At 46.3% G+C, this 18318-nt stretch overlaps 1 protein-coding gene across 2 annotated transcripts in view; it reads left to right on the top strand.

Annotated features, from left to right (window-relative positions):
- Positions 1 to 7903, top strand: part of IWS1 (interacts with SUPT6H, CTD assembly factor 1) — a 278708-nt gene extending 270805 nt beyond the window's left edge. For both annotated transcript variants that reach the window (XM_033957615.1, XM_033957616.1), the window contains exon 14: positions 7501 to 7903. In XM_033957615.1, coding sequence (XP_033813506.1) covers positions 7501 to 7632 — 132 coding nt within the window. In that variant the 3' untranslated portion in view covers positions 7633 to 7903. The remainder of the gene's footprint in view (positions 1 to 7500) is intronic.
- The last annotated feature ends 10415 nt before the right edge of the window (positions 7904 to 18318 follow it).

Raw genomic sequence — 18318 nt, 5'->3', positions numbered from 1 at the left:
GTCAAAAGCCTCCTGTTGCTGCTGGTGATTGCTGAAAATGTGTTCCAGTCTGCATCAGGCATGTTGAAGTCCCCTAGCAGTACAGTGTCGCCCCGTAGAGTTATATTCTCTATGTCTTCAATTAATTCTGCGTCCATGTCTTCCGGTTGTCTTGGAGGTCTGTATACCACACCAAGATATAGGCATTTTTTGCCACCTCTTGCCAGGTTTACCCAGAGGGACTCCCCGGTATACTTGACATCAGTGATCCTGGTGGTTTTGATGTCCTCTTTAATGTATAGTGCTACCCCTCCACCTAACCTGCCTTCTCTGTCCTGACGAAGTAGATTGTATCCCGGTATAGCCATATCCCACCCATGTGCATCCGTGAACCAAATCTTGGATATTGCCACCACGTCCAGATTGGCATCTCTTATTTCAGTTTCCAGTTCTAGAATTTTATTGCCTAAACTGTGTGCATTAACATACATGGCCCTCCACACTTAGTATTTGCTGAGTTCTTGTAAGGCTATTCCTGACTGAGTCTGTGTGGCTCCTAGAGAACTGTTTGCAAATTGGGTCCTTACCTCGGAAACAGAGTGTCGACTCGTCCCATCAGGATAGTTCCTTTCCACACCAGTATATGAGTAGGTCCCCTCCCCCAACTTACCTAGTTTAAAGCCCTGCGAAGCAGGCGGGCTAGTCGGTGTCCGAAGATGTTCTTACCTCTGCTGGTCAAATGGAGTCCGTCTGGTCCCTGTAGTCCCTGCAGCGCCTCTCTATGATCCAAATCCGAAGTTCATATCTCAACACCATCCTTCTAGCGGGTCCTTGTAAGGGGGATGGCGCTTCCAAAGCTACCATTGCGCACTTGATTAAGAAGACTATTGCTTCCGTATACCTTCTTCAGAAAAAGCCTATTCCTAAATTTCTCAAGGTTCAATCCACTCGGGGTCAGGTAGTTTCTTGGGCTGAGTCTTCTTTAGTTCCTCCAGTGGATATTTGCAAGGTTGCAGTTCGGTCTTCTCTGCATTCCTTTGTCAGACACTATCGTGTGGATGTTCAGGTACGTCGGTATTTGGTGAGCGTGTTCTGGTGTCGGCCCTTCGGAGGGTTCCAACCTTGATGGATACTGCTTTGGTACGTCCCATTCATAAGGACTATACCGGTCTACCAGGCAGTACAGAAGGAGAAATTAGGTTCTTACCAGCTAATTTTCTTTCTATTAGCCTGTAGACCGGTAAGGTCACCCACCCTATCTGTCTTTATGCGGTGATTGTGGGGTTTTGCTCCCGTGCAGATTTTGAGTTTTTTCTGCGGGTTCTAGTATTTTTCTAGGGCCGGGAAGATATAAGAACAGTGGCAATGGCTTAGCTGGTGAAATGTGGGGACTTTTTATATGCCTGGTTTTTAGTTTCTATACGTGTTCCAACAGTTGTTTCCATGTTTGTTGTTTTACACTCCTGTTTGGAGTATGTTTACTGTTCTCAGTTTAGTATTTCCTAGGTTCTGCTTGGCTATTCAGCAGACTTAAGGGGTAGGGTGGAGCCTATCCTCATATACAAGTTTTGGTCTCAGTCTCCACCTGCTGGTCACAGTGAAATATAAACCATTTGTAAGGACTATACCGGTCTACAGGCTAACAGAAAGAAAATTAGCAGATAAGAACTTAATTTCTCCTTATCAGTTAAAGTTATCTATATTTTTAGTACTGCACTTCTCTGATTCAACCTACAGCAGATTGTTTGTTGTTTTCCCCTTTTGTGTTGTTTATTTTTAAAACTTCTCATTGACCCTCAGTGTTCTTACCAAGCTTTTGAAAGTTCCCTTTGAGCCACTAGATCAGGAGTGGGCAAACTCTTTGACTCGTGGGCCACAATGGGTTCTTAAATTTGACAGAGGGGTCGGACCAAGAGCATCTTTCTATCCCTCTGTGTAGCAGAACCCTTGCCCAGCTTCTATCCTTCCCTCCCTCCCATACCTCGTGCAGCAGAACCCTTGCCCAGCTTCCATCCTTCCCTCCCTCCCATCCCTTGTGCAGCAGAACCCTTGAGCACCCGCCCCCGCTGACCCTCCATCCTTCCCTCCCATCCAAACCCCGCCAACTGCGAGCCCTACATACCTCCCTCCAGAGCAGCGTCAGGCCTGCAGCACTTTAAACAAGCTGATTAGCTGCCTTCTCTCGTCAGGGCCTTCTGTGTGCCCCGTTACTGATAACATCATCAGTGATGCGGCAGAGGGAATTCCCCGACAAGAGAAGGCTGCGAAGCAGCTGCTGGCCCAACGCGGTCGGCGGGGTTCGGATGGACAGCGGGCCAGATTAAAAAACTAAACGGGCAGGATGTGGCCCGCAGGCCTTAGTTTGCCCGTGTCTGCACTAGATACTCGCATGAAGTGCATGACCCCGAAGGTTGTATTTTTGGTGACAGTTTCTTTAACATGTAAAATTAGCTCCAGGCCTTAGTAACTGATCTGCCTTATATCAAGTTTTTAAATGCATAGTGGTTTTGTACACTGATCAAAGTTTCCTCCTAAAGTTGTGTCAGTATTCCATCTTAATTAGTCAATAGTCCTTTTTTTAAAACTACATGCCCCTGAAGGTGAAAGGATTCTGCATATATTGGATTGCAAGAGAACTTTAGCCTTCTATCTGGAGCAGATAAAAGCCCAGAGAAAGTCCACCCAGTGTTTTGTTTCTTTTGACTCAAAACAGGATAGAGACTGCTTTTGGCAGATGCATACTTCCCAGTTGGCTAGCAAACTGCATTTCCTTCAGTTATACCCACACAGAGTTGGCTTTGGAGGGTCAGCTGATGATGTTGAGTTATGTCTGCATTTGTAGCCCACTTGAAATGAGCCTCTGTAGAAGAGATTTGCAGAGCTGTGACTTGGACATCTGCTATGCATTTACATCTCATTAATGTCTAAAGCAGGACTGTTGATGCAACAGTAACAGACAGACAGTCCTCTAGAGCAGTGGTTCCCAACCCTGTCCTGGAGGAACACCAGGCCAATCGGGTTTTCAGGCTAGCCCTAATGAATATGCATGGAGCAGATTTGCATGCCTTTCACTTCCATTCTATGCAAATCTCTCTCATGCATATTCATTAGGGCTAGCCTGAAAACCCGATTGGCCTGGTGGTCCTCCAGGACAGGGTTGGGAACCACTGCTCTAGAGCAGTGTTTCTCGACTCAGTCAGGTTTTCAGGATATCCACATTGGCTTTACATAAACTTGATTTGCATACACTGCCTCCATTATATGCAAATGTCTTTCATGCATTTTCGTTGTGGATATCTTGAAAACCTGACTGGTAAGGGAGGTACTCCAGGACTGAGTTGAGAAACACTGCTCTAGAGTCTGCTTGGAGAATAGAATCCCTTCCCATCCCTCCAGGCTGCTTTTCAAAAAAAATAATAATAATAATAAAACCAAGAAAGAAACCGAAAAGCAGCCTGATGCCACCAAAACAAATTGGTGTTTGTCTCTTTCGATGCTACTTCTATATTCTTTTCTCTTTTTCTGTTGAAGGCAGCCTGTAGCTAGGGAATCCTGTGCATGAACATTTATAGTCCTGCATGTTTTGGAGAAAACCAAGTTGCTTGTAGCAAGTGTTCTCTGACTTCAGTGTTCTCCCCAGACATTTTTTCCAGCCGGGTGGCATGAAAAAGTAGCTGGGTGGGGCGCGATGGGAAAATTTGGCGGTGGGGAAAATTAACCCCCTCTTTTACTAAGGTGCGCTAACATTTTTAGCACGCGCAAACTCCTGCGCTACACAGGAAAACTAATGCCAGCTCAATGCTGGCATTAGCGTCTAGCGCGTGTGGTAATTCTGTGTGTGCTAAGCACACGCTAAAACTATTTTCGCAACTTAGTAAAAGAAGCCCTAAATGTGTACTATTTTTATTAGTTAATTATTATTATTTTCCAATGCTCAATATGACTGCCTTTTTTAAGGTTTGACACTTGTGCCAGAATATTTTTACTTAATTTAAGAAGCATACAGTGCTAGAAGGGAATAATTAGTTATTTGCCCTCTTTCAAATGGTATAGAGCAGGGATCTCAAAGTCCCTCCTTGAGGGCCGCAATCCAGTTGGGTTTTCAGGATTTCCCCAATGAATATGCATTGAAAGCAGTGCATGCACATAGATCTCATGCATATTCATTGGGGAAATCCTGAAAACCTGACTGGATTGCAGCCCTCAAGGAGGGACTTTGAGACCCCTGATATAGAGGTTTAAAAAAGAGAAAGGCGTTAATGAAGTCATTAGGTTTAATTTAGCCATTTATTTCTGCATGAATTTAAACAACTAAAAAAAAAAGATAAATATAGCTCATCCAGTCATACAAGAATGGCTCTACAGCAGGAGTGCCCACACTTTTTGGGCTTGTGAGCTACTTTTAAAATAACCAAGTCAAAATGATCTACCAACAATAAAATTTAAAAAAACACAAAGCACATTGAACGCAGAGAAAATATCAATTATCATTTATATTCCGTGAGTTTTCAAAGAGGTCAAGGCAGATGACTTTATGCAATGTCACCTCAGGAACAACTGTACAAAAATAAACAAATATACCCCCTCCCTTTTTACTAAACCACAATAGTGTTTTTTAGCGCAGGGAATTGAATGCCCTGCACTGCTCTCGATGCTCATAGACTCCCTGCGCTAAAAATCGCTATTGCGTTTAGTATAAGTGGGCCATAGTGCAAAATATAGACAGCAGATATAAATTCTCAAAATGGACACATTTTGATCACTAAATTGAAAATAAAATCATTTTTCCTACCTTTTTGTCTGGTGATTTCATGAGTCTCTGGTTGCACTTCCTTCTTCTGACTGTAAATCCAATATTTATTTCTTTCTGCCACTTCCCTTTTCTTTCTGTCTCTCTTTCTTTCTCTCTCCCCCCTGACTGCCTGTTTCTCTCTCCCCCTTCCCCCTCTTTATTTCTGCCTTTCTTTCTCTCTCCCCCTGTCCCCCCCAAGCCATCACGCCGATTTATCCACTTCCCCCATTCTTTCCCTACCCCCTAAGCCACCACACCGATTTCTCCCTGCTGCTTCCCTGAGCTAGGCCAGGAGGGAGATGCTAGGACAAGCGCCGGACTCACAAGACTTTACCTCTGACGTCAATTCTAACGTCAGAGAGGAAGTTCCAGGCCAGCCAGGCAGCGATTGGCAGGCCCAGAACTACCTCACTGACGTCAGAATTGACGTCAGAGGTGAAGTCTTGTGAGTCTGGCGCCTGGCCTGGCTCGGTGAGGCAGGAAGAAAAAGATTGCAAAGGCAAAGCAATCGACTCACATTGCCTTTGTGATCTACTGGTTGATTGCGATCGACCATTTGGGCACCCCTGCTGTTATGGTATCCTGTCCTGACCTGAGGAAAGGAGTTTAGTCCCAAAAAAACTGCCTTATTTCAATTTCCTATTTATAAACTTTAATTAATACAGTTACAATACTACTTGATTCTACGTAAAGCAACAACAAAAAATTTTTTTCTGCCTTTTGTCGTTTCTGCTTTAATTATCTTCTCTTCAGCGTTTATCCTCGCTCCCTTCCATGCAACATCTGTCCTCTCTTTGCCTCTTCCACCCAGCCTCTGCCCTCTCTCTCTCTCTCTACCCTTTCCATCTACTATCCACCCTCTCTCTGCCCCTTGCATTCTCTGTCCACCCTCTCTGCCCTTTCCATCCAGTGTCCGCCCTTTTTCTGTTCTATATGGCATCTTCCCTCTTTCTATGTCCCTTCAATAAACTGTATATCCTGTGCCCTTTCTCTCCTTTGTACATGATTCATTTCAGTTTCACCCCTCCCCTTTGCTCTGGCATCTCTCTCTTCTTTCCTTCCTTTCTTCTCACTCTACCCCATGGTCTGGCATCTCTATCTCCTTCCCTTCTCTTCCCCATGCCCTAGCATCTCCCTCCTCCCCCATATGCGCTGACATCTTTCCCCCCCCCCAGGGTCTGGTAGCTCCTTTCCTTTCCCTCCCTCCCATGGTCTTGGCATCTCTTGCCTCTCCTCTCCCTTCCCTAATCTTCCTTCTCCCCTCTCTCTCCCCAATTAGGTGCTGCTGCAGCAGCACTTCTCTTCCCCTCCCCCTCCCCAATTGGGTGCAGCTGCAACACTTCTCTTCCCCTCCCCCTCCCCAATTGGGTGCTGCTGCTGCACTTTTCTTTCCCTCCCCAATTGGGTGCAGCAGCAGCTTTTCTCTTCCTCCCCAAATTGGGTGCACCAGCTTTTCTCTTCCCCCTCCCCCCCCAAAAAAAAATTGGGTCAGCAGCAACATTTCTCTTCCCTTCCCCCCAAAATGGGTGCAGCAGCAGAATATTTTTCTTCCCCCTCCCCTCCCCTATTTGGTTTAGCAACAGCATTTCTCTTCCAAGTTCACAAACTCGGTAGTCGCTAGGCAAGTTGTAAGCTTCCCTCCATCGCTGACCTATCTTTCATAGATCAGTGATGGAGGGAAGCTTACAACTTGCTGCTTTTACTTGCTTCGGGCCTTCCTCTTTGCCGGGTCCTGCCTACTTTCTGTTTCTGTGAAGGCAGAACCCGGCAGCGAGGAAGGCCCGAAGCAAGTAAAAGCAGTAAGTTGTAAGCTTCCCTCCGGGGCTCTGTGTGCGTGCTGGCTTCCCTTCTCTCCGAAACCGGAAGTTGCGTCCCGTGGGGGGGACGGAAGAGAAGGGAAGCCGGCATGCACACAGAGCTCCGGAGGGAAGCTTACAACTTACTGCTTTTACTTGCTTCGGGCCTTCCTCGCTGCCGGGTCCTGCCTTCACAGAAACAGAAATTAGGCAGGACCCGGCAACAGGAAGGCCCGAAGCAAGTAAAAGCATGCTGGCAAAAAAAAAAAAAAAAAGGCAGGCATCAAACAAAATTTTCAGCGGCGAGTCAGCCCGGGAAGGAGCATCGGCGGCAGCAGCAGCAGGATTAGCTGGGCGGTCATCTAAATCGGCCGGGTGCAGCGCCCGGCTGTAAGGCCCTGGGGAGAACACTGGACTTGAATCCTTTTAACTCTCCCACTTCCCCAAAGAGATCCATTTACTTAGCTAGTAATAAACTGAAGAGGTACTGTATGACTGTGGCAGGTGGGAATGCCTGGTTAGATAGCTGAAAGGCTTCTACAAAGAGTTGTTGGGGGTGCTGTTTTTCTGCATATGGCTTTGGCATTGATGCAAACCCATGTATGATCATTCAAGTTCTGCTGCCCTTGGAGAATACCTTGTACAGGTAAGTAGCTTTGTAACATGAGGAAGGGAATTGAAGTGAATTCGCAAATCACCCTGTCTCTTGTCATGGTACTGTTGCAGTTATTTTAGCAGTGTCTTTTAGCATAAATAGGTTATTTTTAGTGGTTCCCAAATCTGTCCTCAGCACCCGTTATGCTGTCTACAGTGAAAATGCATAAGAGATAGTTGCATAAATTGGATACCCACTATGCAGATTTATTTGAATGTATATTTGTTGTGAGTATTCTGAAATCCTAGCTGACTGGTATTTTTTTTTTTTGGCTACAGTTCCAAGGGAGTGCCAAGAAAGGAGTGAGCAGACTAGACAAACAGATGCGCAAGTTCACTGATATCCGCAAAAAGTGCAAATCTGCTCATGCTGTTAAAATAAGCATTGAGGGCAACAAAATGCCATTGTGACTTATTGGAAAAATATTGCCTCGTACCCTACAATTTTACTCTGGACTCTCTTTGGAGCCTGCTCCATTTTTTAACCAGATTTTTTTTTTTGGTTACCTGGACATTGGTTCATCATTCTTCTGGTATCTCCTGTCGTCTTGGGGACTGTGAATTCTGGGAAGTTTGTTCTCAGATTGTATTTAAAAGTTGTGCTGTTGTGTACTTTGTACAGATGAATTGCTCATTGTTCTGCTGACTTTAGACAATAAAATCTTGTTCTGTTTTTCTTTTGTTTGGTTTGCAATCCTTTTATTTTGTAAAATCATGGAATTTTAGACCCTATTATGTGTCCTGATGGGAATATATGTCTTGCTCCAATTAGTATGGGAGTTTCCTTTAGTCAGTAATGATAGAGGAATTAAATCTGTAGCCAGCCTTCCTTCCCTGTCCCATGGATAAAGCTGTTATGGGGAGTTGGCTGTGCCCTTAAAATTGTGGGCTTGACCCTCATTTATTTTTTCCATTTACAGTGGTGCCTCGCATAACGGACGCCTCGCACAGCGAACGCTGCGCACAACGAACTTTATGTCTTGATTCGTACAACGAACTTCGTTTCACACAACGAAGTCGCCCGAGCTGCATCCTTCCGCGCAGGCACTGCGCTTAACTGCCCTCTCTCCGCCTGGCTCCCTCTTGCCCCCCCCCCGACTCCCCGACACGATCGGGGCAAGAGGGAGCCCAAGCCCTCTTGCCCCCCCGACTCCCCGACACGATCGGGGCAAGAGGGAGCCCAAGCCCTCTTGCCCCCCCGACTCCCCGACACGATCGGGGCAAGAGGGAGCTCAAGCCCTCTTGCCCCCCCGACTCCCCGACACGATCGGGGCAAGAGGGAGCTCAAGCCCTCTTGCCCCCCCGACTCCCCGACACGATCGGGGCAAGAGGGAGCCCAAGCCCTCTTGCCCCCCCGACTCCCCGACACGATCGGGCCAGGAGGGAGCCCAAGTCCTCCTGGCCACGGCGACCCCCTAACCCCACCCTGCACTACATTACGGGCAGGAGGGATCCCAGGCCCTCCTGCCCTCGACGCAAACCCCCCCTCCCCCCAACGACCGCCCCCCCCAAGAACCTCCGACCGCCCCCCAGCCGACCCGCGACCCCCCTGGCCGACCCCCACGACACCCCCAACCCCCTTCCCCGTACCTTTCTGTAGTTGGCCGGACAGACGGGAGCCAAACCCGCCTGTCCGGCAGGCAGCCAACGACGGAATGAGGCCGGATTGGCCCATCCGTCCCAAAGCTCCGCCTACTGGTGGGGCCTAAGGCGCCTGGGCCAATCAGAATAGGCCCGGGAGCCTTAGGTCCCTCCTGGGGGCGGGGCCTGAGGCACATGGGCCCAACCCGACCATGTGCCTCAGGCCCTGCCCCCAGGAGGGACCTAAGGCTCCCGGGCCTATTCTGATTGGCCCAGGCGCCTTAGGCCCCACCAGTAGGCGGAGCTTTGGGACGGATGGGCCAATCCGGCCTCATTCCGTCGTTGGCTGCCTGCCGGACAGGCGGGTTTGGCTCCCGTCTGTCCGGCCAACTACAGAAAGGTACGGGGAAGGGGTTGGGGGTGTCGTGGGGGTCGGCCAGGGGGGTCGCGGGTCGGCTGGGGGGGGCGGTCGGAGGTTCTTGGGGGGGGGCGTTCGTTGGGGGGAGGGGGGGTTTGCGTCGAGGGCAGGAGGGCCTGGGATCCCTCCTGCCCGTAATGTAGTGCAGGGTGGGGTTAGGGGGTCGCCGTGGCCAGGAGGACTTGGGCTCCCTCCTGGCCCGATATTGTCGGGGAGTTGGGGAATCGGCGGGGCAAGAGGGCTTGGGCTCCCTCTTGCCCCGATCGTGTCGGGGAGTCGGGGGGGCAAGAGGGCTTGGGCTCCCTCTTGCCCCGATCGTGTCGGGGAGTCGGGGGGCAAGAGGGCTTGGGCTCCCTCTTGCCCCGATCGTGTCGGGGAGTCGGGGGGCAAGAGGGCTTGGGCTCCCTCTTGCCCCGATCGTGTCGGGGAGTCGGGGGGGCAAGAGGGCTTGAGCTCCCTCTTGCCCCGATCGTGTCGGGGGTGCCAGGGACCACACGGAGTCACCCACCGTACCACCCGATTCGGGTAAGCGCAGGTATCGGTGGGTGGCTTATTTGCGGGGGGGGTGCCTTATTTTACATTTTTTTCTAAAAAGGGGGGGCTGTCTTATTTGATGGCCCTGCCTTATCATCGGGGAAACACGGTAGAAAAAAAAAAATGAACAGTTAAGTCCCAGTTTTTGCCGCTGAGACTCTGCCCTCTCTCACTGTAAAATTAGACTCTACTTAGTCTGTCTTTAAATTTAAAAAATGTGTGTTGTTTTAAAAAACAATTATGTTTTTAGATGTATCTAAATAAAAATAATAACCAAAAATGTATCTTTTTTTATGTCATCTTAGCATATTTTATGCTGCAGAACGAATTATTTTTTTTTACATGTATTCCTATGGGAAAACGCGTTTCACATAACGAACGTTTCACATAACAAACTTGCTCCTGGAACCAATTAAGTTCGTTGTGTGAGGCACCACTGTACTTTCATTTATCTAAACCTGTGCGTCCAAAACTGTTCTCATGATCCTGCAGCTAGTTGCATTTTCACTATATATATGGCCCATTGAGTGAAAAGGTACCAAACACAAGGTATGTGACTTATTTATACCACAAGATAGATAGATGGCTATCAACTACACAATCCTGCAAAATTTCAGCCTCCTATATGGACTATATCTTTTAAAAAATTAGAAATGTTTATCAACGATAAAGAATTTAACCCTAGAAATCACCTACCCCATTTTAGGAATCTGCATTTTTTTAGGCTATGGAACTTGAAAAATATTACATAGTCCCATTTTACTGTCCCTATATTGCATAAACTTTCAAAAATGAAAGTTGCCCCTTCAAACTTTTATAGTTTTTATTTGTATTTGATACCTTTTCACTTAGTGGGCCACATATATATGTGTGCATAAATGGAGAGCCAGTATATAAAATCATCTCGGGCATATTCAGTATGGATAACCTAAAAACCCAGCTAACTGGTATCACTAGGAAAGCGCTAGAGCCTCTTATTTTCTGATCTGATTAGTAGGATCCTGAATGCATCAGTAAAAGTAACTTTTTAAAACTATATTGCTAAGGTTGTTCAGAAAAAACTAAAGTTGAAAAACTGCGTGAGTCCTTGTTGGCAAGGAGTTGAACAGCATCACAGGCTTTATCCTAACCCTCTCAAGGCGAAATTGAATGCTTGAGTGTTTGGAATGCCATGGGTAGATAACTACCAAAGTATACATGTTTAGCTATTAGCAAAATCTGTAAAATTTTCATTATTTCCACAATAAAGTGCAGATATTGAAAACATTAAACGGAACGGCACCCTCCCACTTAAACAACCGCCTAAATAGGAACCTCTCTTCCAGACAAAGGAGAACCCAGTCCCCTTTCTCCTACCCCCCTTATAAAGGAACTAAGCGCAAAAAGATGTACGACAACCTACTAGCAACACATGCAGCTAAATTGGACCCCTCCATCACCAACCTACTGACAGCTTCAACTGACCTCAAAGCTTTTCGAAAAGAAATCAAAACCATACTATTCAAGAAATTCATCCTAATTTCCTAACCCCACTCTTCTCCACTCTCTCCCCCTCTTAGGATCCTCCCTTCAAAATGTGATTTAGACCTAACACCTTTAACTGTATTCCTCTTCCTGAAAACGTCCAGCTATCGTTTTGATGTATTAGGCCCAACGTCTTTAATTGTATTCCTCTTCCTGGAAATGTCCAGTTATCTTTTTGTTGTAATCCGCTTAGAACTGCAAGGTACAGGCGGAATAGAAGTCATTAATGTAATGTAATGTAATATTGAAGGTTCATTTAATAAAATACTGCTAGATGTTTTGCATAAAATGTCTTTTTATTAATGCATCATTGCTGAGTGTGAAAACAGTTATCACTATAATACCAAGAAATTTGCTCCATTAAGCAAGAATAGCCAATTTTAAGAAAAATGGAGCTTTATGTAATCAGTAGCTTTGAGTGACCCCCAGGATGTGCTTAAATTATTTTTTTTATTTAATTATTTTCTTTTGTTATTTAATTCTTTATTCATTTTTAAACGTACAATAAGTGCATCAATATAATATAACAAGTAGATCATAAATATATCACTTAATAGTCATCAAGAGTACACATAAAATGCTATTAACCCCCACCTCCCCAACCCTTCCTATTATATAATCAAATACAATGTACAATATACGCGGCAGCACTCCAGGAAAGAAGGAAGGCCCGGGAGCTGAAAAAGCAGCCCGGTTTGCCTAAAAACGGCTCGAGGCAAAGCCGTTCTGCGGTCGCGTGCAGGATCCTGTGCCTCACACCAGGCTTTTGACAAGAAAGGGAAAAACCAGAAAATAATACTTCCAAGGGTAGGAGATGTCTGGTAAAAGATAGTTTATTTGTAAAGGGATTTAAAGTGGAGGTTTATTTAAAGAGTGGGGTTGTTTAAGAAGTTCAGTAGCTGATTTCTGTCATGGGCTCTCGTGGCAGATATCAGTAACTGCCACAAGCGGAGAGGAGCATGGGAGCACTGCTCCGCCCTCCTCCGAGCCTGCAAGAGACCAGCTCTATAGGATTCAAGCCTCCCCCACCGACGGGAGACTTTTTTCACCCCAGCCACAAGCGGAGAGGAGCGTGGGAGCCCTGCTCCGCCCCCCTCCGAGCCTGCAAGAGATCAGCTCCGTAGGATTCAAGCCTCCCCCACCGACGGGAGACTTTTTTCACCCCAGCCACAAGCGGAGAGGAGCGTGGGAGCACTGCTCCGCCCCCCTCCGAGCCTGCAAGAGACCAGCTCCGTAGGATTCAAGCCTCCCCCACTGATGGGAGACTTTTTTCACCCCAGCCACAAGCGGAGAGGAGCGTGGGAGCACTGCTCCGCCCCCCTACGAGCCTGCAAGAGACCAGCTCTGTAGGATTCAAGCCTATGGGAAGCGCCTCTGTGAGGCGGCTGTGCTGAAGCGCTTGAGCCCCGACTCAGAAGCCTCTAAACCAAACTCACTGTTCCCCTTTAACAGCGACAATAATTGATCTCCACAGCATGACCTGACGGCTCTACCCAGTCTGACTACAAACTGGTCAACCTGTTACTGCGATACAATTCACGACAATCTAGATTGGTAAGTATCTCAAAAATGACTATAGCTAACTCTGTATAACCTTTGCATAACATTAAAATAGCTGTTAAATAATCCAAACAGTCTATAGTCTTATAATCCACTCTAGCAGTCTGCAGCCCTTGCAACACTGTAGCTATCTTCACTCTAGCTTACTCATTGTAGCAATATGTAGCCTAGAAATAACTCTGTAGCCTCTCAAAATCAATGTAGCATTCTGTAGCTTGTAACATTGTAGCAATCTGCAGCCTTGCATCACTTCTATAACCTTGTAAAACCTTCGTAGCAAACGGTAGCCCTTAAATTTTAGCCTTGCAACAAGCTAGCACCCTGTAGCCTGGCGAAATCATTGTAACCTCGCACATCTACTGCAGCAATCTTAGCCTAGAAACTTGTTATTGCAACCTGTAACTTCAGCATTGTGTGACTAATAACTAGCCAGTCATCCTGTCACCTGAGAAAATTGATAGCCTGGACATTCTTTGTACAGCCAGCTACGTGTTGTTTAGCTAGACAGGCCCTACCATGGCCCGACCTAACTTTCAACAATGCACTGCATTGCTCTTACTCTACCTAATCAGTATCAGAATCTGCACAGCCGACCCTCTTTACGCGGCCCCTATCCCAGTTCACTATACCACATACCGCGTAGCAAACCCCAAACACTCCACATTCAGACACCATACTTCATATGATCATCCAGCTATAGGCCCACTCCTAATCCCTCCCCCTCCCCACCACAGATCTACTAAGACTCACAATAACAAACAACGACCTCTAAAAAATCTAACCTATTCCCATCACTTCCCTACTGACCACACCAACTACCAGAACCTACAAGGCTACTACCTGAACATAAGATCAATGAGGAACAAATCCTTACTGATCAAAGATTGGCTGAATGAATCTAACCCAGACCTTGTTCTACTCACAGAAACCTGGTTGTTATCAGACAACGATATAATTATCAAAGACTGCCTTCCCCCAGGCTTCAAGATTCTATCCCTTGCCAGAACCTGGGGAAGAGGAGGAGGATTAGCAATAATATTTAGAGACCACTTAAATTGCACTGTTATGAGCTCCAAATCCTCCCCAAACCTAGAATTACTATCTATCTCACTAACTTCAAAGTCCTTAGCCTCCCCCTGACCATCACTCTAGTCTACGTCCCACCAAAAAAATGGAACCTAGCCAAAGAAGACTTTGCTGAATTCCTACTGATGAGCTCATTAGCAAATCCTTACAACCTATTATGTGGTGACATCAACATTCACTTAGAGCTAACAGACCAACCAAAAACATCTGACTTTTTGTCACTCATCTCCCAACTCGGATACTTCATACCCCCTCCAGTCAGAACTCACCTAAGAGGCCATCAGCTGGACCTGGCGACATTCTCCACCAATACGCCAACCCACCCCAAATTCTATTGGAAACAGGATAACTGGACAGACTCCCTATGGTCCAATCATAGACTTTGTAACTTCTCCATTGATTACCAACAATCCCCTTACAAAAATAACAAAACAAGAACCAAAAAAAACTCACACTACTAGAGGGAAGATCAACCCCGAAGAATTCTGGTCCCACTATGAGACTATCAAAAATCAAAACGAAGAAACAGAACTATTCATGACCTCCTGGATCAAAGACAGCACTAACATCCTAGATGAAATAGCCCCCTTAAAATCCCGCAGAATCAGATCTTCAAACCTGGAAGGCTGGTTTGACACAGAGTTGCTACTAATAAAAAAGGACCTAAGAAAATCCGAAAGACGATGGATTAAGTCCGGTACCCAGGAACACAGAGCTGCCTGGAGACTAAAACTCAAAATTTACAAAAACCTCACCAAGGAGAAACGAAAAGACTTTTATGCCCACAAAATTGGCAATGTCTCCACCAACAGTAAAAACCTTTTAAAACTGGTCAATGACCTCTACAACCTCGAGACACTCATCGACAACCATGAAGAACCCACTTTATCCGCCGACACCCTAGCAGATTTCTTTAACTCCAAAATACAAAAACTAAGATCATCGATAACAACCTCAGCCAATCCCCACGGAAACTATCCTATTCTCGCAGACTCCGACACATCTAAACCCGACTCTGGATCCAGAACGAACCTAAGCTGGAACCACTTTACTACCATCGACTGGCAAACCTTCAACAAATATTACAATAAATATACCAAAGCCTTCTGCAGACTGGACACCTTTCCCCCAAACATCATGAAAACCGCACCAACTCATTTCAAAGCCAATATGTTGGCATGGGTAAACCTGTCACTATCCACAGGAAATTTCCCGGCAGAACAAGGCCATATAATAACTCCTATTATAAAAAACACAAAAGAGCCACTCAACACCCCGTCTAACTACAGACTTATCGCGAGCATCCCGCTGTTCAGCAAAATAGCAGAAGGGCTAGTAAATGCCGAAATCACCAAATACCTAGAAAAATTCAGTATCTTAAATGACAACCAATCAGGCTTCCGCCCGGACCACAGCACCGAGACCATCATAGCCGCTCTACTCGACCACCTGCGCTCACCAGTGCCCTGATCGTACAACTTGACCTTAGCAGTGCATTCAACCTTGGCGACCACTCCATCCTCCTAGACTGCCTTGCCTACATCGGCATCTCTGGCCAGGTCCTCAATTGGTTCCGTGTTTTTTTTAAAAATAGATCATACAGGGTATTCAAGAATGACTCTCTCTCATACAGCTGGAATAATGCCTGTGGGGTTCCACAGGGCTCCCCCCTCTCCCCCACCCTGTTTAACATCTACCTCGCCTCCCTGGGAAACCTCCTGCAAAACCTCAAGTTCAAATTCTTCATCTATGCAGATGACATTACAATAGTCATCCCACTAACCAGTTGCTCACCTCTTTTTCAAACTCACTTACTCAGATAGAACTCTGGATGCTATCCCGCAGACTAAAATTAAATCCTGACAAAACCAAATTCTTCCTAGCTACCCCCAACGACAAATCAAAGACACCACAATCCAAGTGAAAGGTATGGCCTTCCCCCTCGAACAAACCTTAAAAGTATTGGGAGTCACCCTAGACAAACATCTATCCCTGGAAAAACATACTGATATTACTGTCAGGAAATGCATTGCAGTACTTTGGAAACTACGCACCATAAAAAAATACTTAAACGACACCTCATTCCGCCTGTTGATACAATCCTCCATTCTCAGCATCCTAGACTACTGCAACATCATTTATCTGGCCTCCACGAAGAAAACCATCAGGAGACTGAAACTGATCCAGAACACCGCCGTTCGCCTTATATTTGGCTTAAACAAATGGGAACACATCATCCCTTTTTACCACAAACTACATTGGCTACCCCTTGAATCTAGAATCCTATTCAAGTTTGCTTGCTTCTGCTACAAAACTGTTTTTGGTCTATCTCCGAGCTACCTCACCCCACATTTCAACCTGAACTGCAACAAAAAGAACTCCCACAGAATCACTCTTTTCGCCTTCCCCTCCCTAAAACTATGCCACCTCAAAAGGTTCTTCGACAAAACCTTCGCCTTCCAGGCAGCCAAACAGAACCCTTGGCTAGCCCAAATTCTGCTCAAGGCCCACTCCTACCTGGATTTCCAAAAAATACTCAAAACTCATTTATTCCACGCTCAAAATCCCTAATCCCCTCTCTTCCACTTCTCTCACCCCTCCCTCAAACGACCCAACTCTCCCGGTCCCCCCCCCCCCTTTTTTTTTATTCCCCCCCATCTCACTACCTCCAATGACCTGTACAACCCCCCCTCTCATGCTCACCTTAACCACCTCATTGTTTGTAATTATGATCAATTGTAAGTTCTTGTTAAATTTTGTTTATCTGTTGTAAAAACTCCCCTCCTCATGCTCACCTAAGAACATAAGAAATGCCTCCGCTGGGTCAGACCTGAGGTCCATCGCGCCCAGCAGTCCGCTCACGTGGCGGCCCAACAGGTCCAGGACCTGTGCAGTAAATTTCTATCTATACTCCTCTATCCCCTTTTCCAGCAGGAATTTGTCCAATCCTTTCTTAAACCCCAGTTCCGTACTCTGCCCTATAACGTCCTCTGGAATTGCATTCCAGGTGTCCACCACACGTTGTGTAAAGTGGACACCTGGAATGCAATTCCAGAGGACGTTATAGGGCAGAGTACGGTACTCACCTGAATATCTACATTACTTGTAATTCTAGTTTATTGTAATTTCTTATTAAACTTTGTTTAATTGATGTGAACCACCTAGAACTCCCTGGGTATGGCGGTATACAAGAATAAAGTTATTATTATTATTAATAAAATAATAAAATTATCCCCCCTCCCCCCTCATAATTGAACCTGTAAATCAAGAGGAAAGAATCATTTAATCATTGCAATATTTTGTTAATGGCTCCCACACATCTTGAAATTTTCTAAAACACCCTCGCTGTATTGCAATATATCTTTCCATTTTATATATATGACTTAGGGAATTCCACCAAAAATTATAGTTTAGTCTACTCCAGTTTTTCCAATTGTACGTAATTTGTTGAATGGCAACCCCGGTCATTATCTATCTATCTATAATATAATAAAACGGTATGCCACGCATGCGCACTTCCTAAGCGTGCGTCCGTTTTCCTTGAGCTGTAGCTAGCTAGCTGTAGCTCTGATGTCATCAGAGACGCGGCAGAGCAAATAAGGGCAGTAGAAGGACCCGAAGCAGTGTGTGAAGACTGTTGCACACTCTGTTGGAATCACCAGGTTTGTAGTTGGCCCCGCGGGAAGGGAAAGTGGGGTAGAGGAAACGCTAATGCTGTTGCACAGGGAACTGGTGTGGAGGGAGGGAAAAGGAGGGGGAGGGAATGCTGCTTTGGACAGACAGACAGACAGAGGGAGGAAGGGAGACAGAAAGAAAAGAAGAAAGACACGGGCAGGGAGATACATAGAAAGACAGACAGACAAAAGGGGCCAGAGACAGAAAGAAAGTCAGGGGGGGGGTGCGGGATGTGGCAGAGGGAACTTTTCCAATGGGTGCAACTGGGCGGCTGTCGGGACCCTCTGATCAGGGGCAGAGCAAGGTAAGTGTATCATAGGGATAAGAAGGAGGAGGAGGGAGAAAAAGGAAGGGATGCCTACTGCTGGATAGGGGGGAGAAGGAAAGAGGTGCTGCTGGACAGGGGGGAGGTAAAACAAAGGGAGAAGGGCTGCTGCTGCATAAGGAGAGCAGTGAAGGGGTAGTAGTGGACATAGGGGAGGTAAAAGGAAGGGAGAATGGACAGGGGGAGCAGGCAAGGGGTGGTGATGGGCAGCCAAGGAAAAAGAAAGAAAGAAAGCGGCTAAGGAGAGAGAGAGAAAGAAATAAAGACAGACACACACACACACACACACATATATTCTAGCACCCGTAAGGGTGGAGGAGAGGCAAGGTAGAAGAAGAAAATCGGAGAGGAGGAGAAAAGCAGAGAAAGAGAGAGAGAGGACAAAGAGGAGGGG

This window comes from Geotrypetes seraphini, chromosome 9 (genome assembly GCF_902459505.1).
Source record: "Geotrypetes seraphini chromosome 9, aGeoSer1.1, whole genome shotgun sequence".
In the NCBI taxonomy this organism is placed as follows: domain Eukaryota; kingdom Metazoa; phylum Chordata; class Amphibia; order Gymnophiona; family Dermophiidae; genus Geotrypetes; species Geotrypetes seraphini.
Note: the sequence above shows the minus strand (reverse complement) of the source record. Positions and strands in the feature narration are given on the sequence as shown.